The 9,982-nt window shown below is 44.8% G+C and overlaps 1 protein-coding gene across 2 annotated transcripts; it reads left to right on the forward strand.

Moving 5' to 3' along the window:
- Positions 1-4,405: 4,405 nt before the first annotated feature.
- On the forward strand, positions 4,406-9,289 carry LOC123106141 (protein FAR1-RELATED SEQUENCE 6). Of its 2 annotated transcripts, XM_044528358.1 has the most exons (8): positions 4,406-4,640; positions 4,726-4,826; positions 4,919-7,048; positions 7,151-7,267; positions 7,344-7,451; positions 7,614-7,670; positions 8,110-8,189; positions 8,526-9,289. In XM_044528358.1, exons 2-7 carry the CDS (start codon positions 4,737-4,739, stop codon positions 8,149-8,151), a joined length of 2,544 nt encoding a protein of 847 aa, XP_044384293.1. In that variant the 5' UTR covers positions 4,406-4,640; positions 4,726-4,736; the 3' UTR covers positions 8,152-8,189; positions 8,526-9,289. The 2 variants fall into 2 exon arrangements, with proteins under 2 accessions (XP_044384293.1, XP_044384294.1); XM_044528359.1 differs by having other exon boundaries at positions 4,413-4,826; positions 7,154-7,267.
- Positions 9,290-9,982: the final 693 nt, after the last annotated feature.

A 9,982-nucleotide genomic window follows, 5' to 3' on the forward strand; every position in this document is an offset into this window, starting at 1 on the left:
GTTCTGCACACGTTCAGCTCGGTGACGTCCCTCGGGTTCCGATCCAGCAAAACGTTGAGGGAGAGTTTCGTCAGCACGACGGCGTGATGACGGTGATGATGTTCTACTGACGCAGGGCTTCGCCTAAGCACCGCTACGATATGACCGAGGTGGAATATGGTGGAAGGGGGCACCGCACACGGCTAAGGAACGATCACGAGGATCAACTTGTGTGTCATGGGTGCCCCTTGCCTCAGTATTTAAAGAAGGGATAAGGGGAGGTGCGGCCGGCCCTATGGGTGTGCCTGGAGGAGTCCTACTCCAACCGGGAGTAGGACTCCCCCCTCTTGCCTTGTTGGAGAAGGAAGGAGGAAGGGAGAAAGAGGAAAGGGGGCCCCCCCCTTCCGTGTCCTATTCGGACTAGGGGGGAGGGGGCGCACGGCCTGCCCTGGCCGGCCCTCCTCTTCTCCCTTATGGCCCATGTAGGCCCAATAACCCCCACGGGGGTTCCGGTAACCCCCCGGTACTCCGGTAAAATCCCGATTTCACCCGGAATGTTTCCGATATCCAAATATAGGCTTCCAATATATCAATATTTATGTCTCGACCATTTTGAGACTCCTCGTCATGTCCGTGATCATATCCAGGTCTCTGAACAACCTTCGGTACATCAAAACACAAAAACCCTAATTACGATCGTCACCGAACTTTAAGCGTGCGGACCCTACAGGTTCGAGAAATATGTAGACATGACCGAGACAAGTCTCCGATCAATAACCAATAGCGGAACCTTGATGCTCATATTGGCTCCTACATATTCTACAAAGATCTTTATCGGTCAGACCGCATAACAACATACGTTGTTCCCTTTGTCATCGATATGTTACTTGCCCGAGATTCGATCGTCGGTATCTCAATACCTAGTTCAATCTCGTTACCGGCAAGTCTCTTTACTCGTTCCGTAATACATCATCCTGCAACTAACTCATTAGTTGCAATGCTTGCAAGGCTTAAGTGATGTGCATTACCGAGAGGGCCCAGAGATACCTCTCCGACAATCGGAGTGACAAATCCTAATCTCGAAATACGCCAACCCAACAAGTACCTTCGGAGACACCTGTAGAGCACCTTTATAATCACCCAGTTATGTTGTGACGTTTGGTGGCACACAAAGTGTTCCTCCGGTAAACGGGAGTTGCATAATCTCATAGTCATAGGAACATGTATAAGTCATGAAGAAAGCAATAGCAACAAACTAAACGATCAAGTGCTATGCTAACGGAATGGGTCAAGTCAATCACATCATTCTCCTAATGATGTGATCCCGTTAATCAAATGACAACTCATGTCTATGGTTAGGAAACATAACCATCTTTGATCAACGAGCTAGTCAAGTAGAGGCATACTAGTGACACTGTTTGTCTATGTATTCACACATGTATTATGTTTCCGGTTAATACAATTCTAGCATGAATAATAAACATTTATCATGATATAAGGAAATAAATAATAACTTTATTATTGCCTATAGGGCATATTTCCTTCAACCCCCATCATCATATTCTATTCCACCCATAGTGCTATGTCTATGGCTCACGCTCATATATTGCGTGAAAATTTATAGGTTTGAGATTACTACAGTATGAAACAATTGCTTGGCTTGTTATCGGGGTTGTGCATGATGAGAGCATTCTTGTGTGACGAAAATGGAGCATGACAAAACTATATGATTTTGTAGGGATGAACATTCTTTGGCCATGTTATTTTGAGAAGACATAATTGCTTAGTTAGTATGCTTGAAGTATTATTATTTTTATGTCAACATGAACTTTTATCTTGAATCTTTCGGATCTGAATATTCATACCACAATTAAGAAGAATTACATTAAAATTATGCCAAGTAGCACTCCGCATCAAAAATTCTGTTTTTATCATTTACCTACTCGAGGATGAGCAGGAATTAAACTTGGGGATGCTTGATACGTCTCCAACGTATCTATAATTTTTGATTGCTCCATGCTATATTATCTACTGTTTTGGACATTATTGGGCTTTATTATCCACTTCTATATTATTTTTGGGACTAACCTATTAACCGAAGGCCCAGCCCAGAATTGCTGTTTTTTTGCCTATTTTAGGGTTTCAAAGAAAAGGAATATTAAACGGAGTCCAAACGGAATGAAACCTTCGGGAACGCGATTTTCTCACCGAACATGATCCAGGAGACTTGGACCCTGCGTCAAGAAATAAAGGAGGAGGCCACGAGGTAGGGGGCGTGCCCTCCACCCTCGTGGGTCCCCTGTGACTCCACCGACGTACTCCTTCCTCCTATATATATACCTACGTACCCCCAAACGATCAGATACTGAGCCAAAACCCAAATTCCACCGCCGTAACTTTCTGTATCCACGAGATCCCATCTTGGGGCCTGTTTCGGAGCTTCGCCGGCGGGGGCATCCATCACGAAGGGCTTCTACATCAACACCATAGCCTCTCCGATGAAGTGTGAGTAGTTTACCTCAGACCTTCGGGTCCATAGTTATTAGCTAGATGGCTTCTTCTCTCTTTTTGGATCTCAATACAATGTTCTCCCCCTCTCTTGTGGAGATCTATTCGATGTAATCTTTTTTTTGCGGTGTGTTTGTTGAGATCGATGAATTGTGGGTTTATGATCAAGATTATCTATGAACAATATTTGAATCTTCTCTGAATTCTTTTATATATGATTGGTTATCTTTGCAAGTCTCTTCGAATTATCAGTTTGGTTTAGCCTACTAGATTGATCTTTCTTGTAATGGGAGAAGTGCTTAGCTTTGGGTTCAATCTTGCGGTGTCCTTTCCCAGTGACAGTAGGGGCAGCAAGGCACGTATTGTATTGTTGCCATCGAGGATAACAAGATGATTTTTTTATCATATTGCATGAATTTATCCCTCTACATCATGTCATCTTGCTTAAGGCGTTACTCTGTTTCCATGAACTTAATATTCTAGATGCATGCTGGATAGCGGTCGATGAGTGGAGTAATAGTAGTAGATGCAGGTAATAGTCGGTCTATTTTGTCTCGGACGTGATGCCTATATACATGATCATACCTAGATATTCTCATAACTATGCTCAATTCTGTCAATTGCTCAACAATAATTCGTTTCATCCACCGTAAAATACTTATGCTCTTGAGAGAAGCCACTAGTGAAACCTATGGCCCCCGGGTCTATCTTCATCATATTAATCTTCCAATACTTAGTTATTTCCTTTGATTTTTTCCTTTGCTTTTATTTTACTTTGCATCTTTATCACAAAAATACCAAAAAAATTATCTTATCATATCTATCAGATCTCACTCTCGTAAGTGACCGTGAAGGGATTAACAGCCCCTTATGGCGTTGGTTGCGAGGAGTTATTTGCTTTGTGCAGGTACGAGGGACTCGCGCGTAGCCTCCTACTGGATTGATACCTTGGTTCTCAAAAACTGAGGAAAATACTTACGCCACTTTGCTGCATCATCCTTTCCTCTTCAAGGAAATCCAACGCAGTGCTCAAGAGGTAGTAGCAAGCACCGCAACTAGTTCGCCGACGGTGTCGATCGTTGTGCCGCCGACGAGGTCGATCATCTTCGCCTCCTCTCTCTCGCCCTACTACACTGGAGTCGTTTTCGGCATAGATCATCTGGGCCTCCTCTCTCGTCCACTGCACTGACGATACCATGGCGCGAGCACTGCATTCTCCTCCTCTGTCCACTGTCTTTGCGCGAGCACCACAACTAGTTCGCCGACGGTGTCGCTCGCTGTGCCGCCGACGAGGTCGATCATCTTCGCGCTCCTCTCTCCCGCCCTACTACACTGGAGTCGTTTCCGGCGTCGATCATCTCGGCCTCCTCTCTCGTCCACTGCACTGACGATACCATGGCGCGAGCACTGCATTATCCTCATCTGTCCATTGTCTTTGCGCGAGCACCGCAACTAGTTCGCCGACGATGTCGCTCGCCGTGCCGCCGACGGGGTCACTCGTCCATGACTCCATGCTCGTCATGTCGGACACGGCGCCATGGCCACTATCTACCGCAGTCGTCATGGTCCGGCGCACACTGCATTTCTTCCCCCCTTTCTCTGCTAGCGTCTTAACCCTGTGTGCTAAGTGCAAGTGCTAACTCTTAATCATACCACATGCGGGCAACCAAACAGCCTGTAGTTGCATGCGCCGAGACAATGCAAGCAACCAAACAACGTGCCAAAGTTGATCTCCTAATGCAGGAAGTCCATATGCAGGCAACCAAACAACTCGCAGATGTCGCATATAAGGTTGTTTTCGAGAACCAGGCTGAGTGGAGAAGGGTATGCAACGCAGGTACTGTAGTGCACGGCAACCAAACACGCCCTTGAAAAAAGTAGGATTAAAGTGCCTCCGGTGTATTTAACTCAAAAAGAAAACATATTCAAAGTGGGCAAATATCTGTTTTTTTTTTCTTCCTCCCCTCTTGGTCTACCACGCGCCCTACTGCTGCCGTCGTGCCGTACCTGAGCGCCGCCGCCGGCGCCTCCACACCCCTGGGAGCGCCCCCGGCTTCCCGTCTCCCACGCGCGTTGCCGCTCCCGTCCTCCCTCGTCGGGACTCCACGTTCCCCTGCCGCCGGCGCCACGCCGCCCGCAGTCAGGGGCTCGAGGTACGACCTAGGTTTGTCCTCATCCAGCGATTCTCCTAGTCAAATCCCCACCGACCTTCCCGATTTTCGGGCGCACGCCGTCTAGATCCGCCGCCGATGCCGATGGAGACGCCAATCGAGGCCGAAGGGAAGAGCTCAGAGCCACCAGGGAATGGCTCGCTGCTGAAGATTGCCGAGAAATCCCAGGTTAGCGAGTGCTTTGGGTCACTCCAGGTGTCAAATTCTCATGCTTGCTTGCTGAGGGAGCGATTATTTGGCGCTTTCCTATTTTTGGCCAGGAATTGGGGGGTAATCCAGGGAGGGAACTGCCGCCGTTGCATCAGGGCAAGGAGGTCATCCTCGTCGATGACAATGACAGTGGTCAGGAAGATGGTGGGGGTGCCAAGGTGGACGAGAACGCGCCCCGCATCGGGTTGCGGTTCAAGACCTATGACGACGCGCTCAACTACTACAAGCAGTATGCGGTGGATTCCGGCTTCTCGGCGATCACTCTCAAGTCGTCGTACCTGAAGTCGGGGGTGTGCCGGAGGCTGGTGCTCGGGTGCAGTCGGTCAGGGAGAGGGAGAGCAAATGTGTGCTATCTGTCTAGAGAAACAGCAAAGATAAACTGCCCAGCTAGGATTTCGTTGAAGTTGAGGCAGGACAGGTGGCTTCACATTGACGACGCCAAGCTCGACCACAACCATCCGCTCAACCAGTCCTCAGACTCGCCCATGAGCTGTTACAAGAAACTGACGGATGCCAAGAGCGTGGAAAATGGTTCACGGCTTAAAGGGCGAAGGAATGTTCCGATAGCTGACAAAGAGCAGGGGAACTTTACCGAGATAGGAAGGCTTAAGTTCGGGGAAGGAGATGATGAGCAGATCCAGAAGTTTTTTGGCAGCATGCAGAATAAGAATCCAAATTTCTTCTACCTGGTGGATTTGGACAAGCAGGGGCGTCTAAGGAACTTGTTTTGGAGTGATGCTAGGTCACAGGCAGCGCATGAATACTTTGGTCATGATGTTGTTTACTTTGACACTTCATACTTGACTGAGAAATATGATCTGCCACTTGTTTTCTTCACTGGGATGAATAATCATGGCCACCCTGTTTTGTTTGGTACCGGCTTGCTTTCAGATCTCAGTGCTGAGAGCTATACCTGGCTATTCAGAGCATTTTTGTCATGTATGAAGGGCTGTTACCCAGACGCAATCATCACTGAGCATTACAACGCTATTCTGGATGCGGTTAGAGAAGTATTTTCCCAAGTTAAACACCGCCTTTGTCTGTATCGCATTATGAGAGACGTGGCAGAGAACTTGAAAGCACACGCGGAATTCAAAACAATTAAGAGAGCACTGAAGAAAGTAACATATGGGTCTTTGAAGCCCCCAGAGTTTGAGGCTGATTGGAAGAAGGTTATTGAGGAACATGGACTTGCAGGAAATGAATGCCTCAGTTCCCTACATGAGCATCGGCAATTATGGGCACCTGCTTATCTTAAAGACAAATTCTGGGCGGGTATGTCTGTTTCACAGCGTGGGGAGTCTGTTGCTTCATACTATGATGGATTTGTGTACCCAAAAACTTCTTTGAAGCAATTTTTCAGCAAATATGAGATGATATTGGAGAACAAATACAAGAAAGAGTTGCAAGCAGATGAAGAATCTTCCCATAGGACTCCATTGACTGTAACAAAGTTCTACATGGAAGAGCAACTGGCCAAGGCCTACACAATCAACATGTTCAGGAAATTTCAGGAAGAGTTGAAAGCAACAATGTATTGTGATGGTATGCCAAGTAAAGTTGATGGCCCATTTGTTACTTTTGAAGTGAAAGAATGCTCATACATGGAAGATGGAAAGGAGACGGAGAGCAGGACTTATGAAGTTTATTTTTGTAAAGAAGGGCTCATTGTTGAGTGCGAATGTGGTTTCTTTCAGTTCACTGGCATACTATGCAGACATGCGTTGTCTGTGTTTAAGTTGCATGACATGTTTGAGATCCCGTCAAGATATGTCCTTGATCGCTGGAAAAGAGACTATAAGAAACTGCATGCTTTGGCACATTATCCTAATGAGATGCTCCTTGGTGACACAGTGGAGCGCCATGATTATTTGTCTACACAGTGCCGTCAGGTTCTCAATTTAGGCTTTATATCTGAGAGTAGGTACCTTGTTGCTCTGAAGTTACTGAGAGAAGCAGAAAGGGCTCTTCTGGATGATGGTCAACCTGCTAGAGACAGGCAGCCGAGGCTTCTCTCATTCGAAGCTGATGCACCTGAAAATGGCCAAGGCCTTTTTAGTTCTCAATTTCCAGAGGGTGAGAAGAATTCCCTGTCCACAAATGCAAAGCATCCTGGCCGGCCAGCAAAGAAAGTGGCAGAAACTGATCCGGATGCTGTATTACGGTCAAATAAAGAACAGGTTCGTCTCTTCTCAGTTTTGGGGGCATAAAGAGCCTCAAGCATTCATACGTCAGTTTGCTGTATGACTAAACCTTTATTGATTTATTTATGTTGTCCTTAGCAGGATTTTCTACGGTCATCATTTGTGCCAACTGAAACTAATATGATTCAAGAGACATCGTCAGGTTCCCATCTTGAAAGTCCTGACATGGGAGTGCCAGGAAGCATTCATCTAATGGTATGTAGTAATTTTGGTCTGCTTCTGCTACCATAATTTTCATGCGTGTGAACATTTTTGTTGCAAACTTAAACAGGAAGGGATATCTCCAAACCTGACATTTGGACCTCATTTTGGAATGGATGTTAGTCACCAACATCAACTGCCTAATCAACCAAGGATGATGCCGAATAACTTTATGCAGGTTTTTGCTATGGACAGATCTTTATAATATTCCATATTCTTCTTTGTTTGCAACTTCTTAGTTACTATCAACAACTGTGTTGATTTTTATGTTAACCATCTTCTCCCTGTGTGTGCATTTCTGACTTGTGTGATCAATGCCTTTCTGCTTAAAACGTTTCAGGTACAAGCAGATCCCCATGTTTTCGGAAATCAGTGGGCTTACAACCCAACGATGCAGGTCTGCCCGCACACAAATGTCTATCCCTTTTTTCTTGCGGCTTCCAAAATTATTATCCAATGTTTTAAGCTGCATGCTACTCCATGCTTATGCCCCCTGTTCACATTTTCTTCTTCATGGTCCATGCTTATGCCCCTGTTCTGATATGGAATTTCATCAATCAATGGACCTTTCAAATATATTTGGATTATTGGTAGCAAGACAAACGCACATGAGATAGGATATTTAATTTGGTCCCACTCGTTCAGGGATTCTCTTGCTCATTGTTTTCCAGCCTGATATATTATGATTTCCAACAAATGTGTACAATTATTAATCTCTGTAGCTTATCAAATGTTATTAGTACACACATTGAACACCTAAAAAACTACTGTCCTCCCCGTTTTAGCATTTAAAGCTACTAGTGTATAATAAAATGACTGGTGTGACTATATTGCAGGATAATCCAATGCTAAGAACTCCTACGCGAAGAGCAGGGTAGAATATGTTCATTGCTCTAATGTGGCAGTAGAATTTTAGGTATGCTGTCTGTTCCTCCAAATCCATTGTATCAAGCTTTTGACATGTTCTTAATGTAGATGTGAACTTATGATCGTGTCGGGACATCTCTTTTTTTTGCTCCATCTGCTGACACTCAAGAGTTATTCTTGTTTCAGTGACCTACTTATTTCTTTCATGTTTGCTCATACCCATTTACTGTCAGGAATGTTATTTCTTATTTTACTTTGATATGTACATGTAATACTTGTCACCATCCATATGTTTTCTTGATAGTGAGTATCTTTCTGTAGATACTAAGTTACATATTTGAAAGACCTTGATTATTGATTTTTGTGTCTGGCTTGGGATTGACAGGGTGGCGACTCTGATGTTTAGATCCCACGCACAATGGAGGTGAAGTGGGGAGCAGAGATGCTTTTAGAGTTTGTGCATCTTCGACTTAGGGTAACAAACTTTACATATTTGAAGGCGGAAGTTCTCCAGGCATAAATCTTGGAATAGCAGCAGGGAAAAAATATATCTGAGAATCAGCATATAACGTGGCAAATCTAGGGAAGTACTCCCTCCGTACCGAATTAGTTGATGTATCTAGACATGTTTTAGCGTTAGATTCATCCGTATCTTGACAAATCTAAGAAAACTAATTTGGGACGGAGGTAATACTACAGAGTACGTGGATACTGGTTAAAAGGAAAAAGAGTACGCGGATGCTAGCATACAACAAACACAACAGACGAGTAGCCGATATTGTGATGGGCACTTCACAGATCTTTTTATTATGTTGCTGTTGCTGCCAGTGCTATCTCTTCTGCTTGCTGGATGGGTTGCCAAGCCCGACCCGCCCTGCAGCGAATGCCACTACAGCTTCTTTCTTCCCAGGGTTGTCCAATACTAAAATCTGGCTCTCGTTTGGTGCTTGGCGTCGGGGTCTGTGATTTTTGTTTCCTTCGGTTGTGATCAAGCATGGTTGCGGTTCCCTTCGATCTTGTGGTCGCTGTGCCTGCTCTCCTTTCTTTGATGTGCCTGTGAATTTGAGTGGTTTCGGTTTTCATTTCGGCCAAAGGATCAAAATATTCACCTTTGCATTCAATAAAAAATCCAACCAAATGTTTCAGTTATTTGGGATATTGTTTTTAAATGTCTGAACTTGTGTGTACTACCGTAATGGCTGAAATATTTTGGTTGAAAGACCAACTGTCTAGGTATCTATTAAAATGACTGAAATTTCATTGAAAGTGATCCATATTCGTGTGCATGTGCAATTTTGGAAGCATTCTTCATTTGGGAGTCGATTGATATTTTTTAGAAACTTTTTTTTTGATGTGTTCAATTTTGTCAAGATTCACAGTTAGGACCTCTTGGGAACAAAAGAATTTTTGGAGGAAAAAGGGAATACCACAGTCCTAAAGAAATCGTACTACACCTGCCCTTTTTTTTTTGGATCCTACACATGCCCTTCGGATCCACGGGAGAATACTGGACAAGGTGGATATGGGCCGATGGCCTGTGGGACTGGGCCGGTAGGGTGGCTCCGCTAGTTAAGGGAGAGAGTGCCCCTCGAAAAAAAAAGCTAAGGAGAGCAGCTTGAGCCGAGCGAGGCATCGAACGAATGAATTGAAGAAATTCGGCTGTCTCCTGACTGCTTCTTCTACCTCTGAACATCTTCCTTTGCCTAAAGTTAAATTCTTGCTTTATGGACACGATTGAACCATCGTCGTTCATGTCCCATTTTATACATAGAATTATGGTTTCTCTCAATCCAAATGTCTTTTTTGCTGCGATCTACTCATATGTCCAAATGTTCTGAAATT

The sequence above is a fragment of the Triticum aestivum genome, chromosome 5A, assembly GCF_018294505.1.
Source record: "Triticum aestivum cultivar Chinese Spring chromosome 5A, IWGSC CS RefSeq v2.1, whole genome shotgun sequence".
In the NCBI taxonomy this organism is placed as follows: domain Eukaryota; kingdom Viridiplantae; phylum Streptophyta; class Magnoliopsida; order Poales; family Poaceae; genus Triticum; species Triticum aestivum.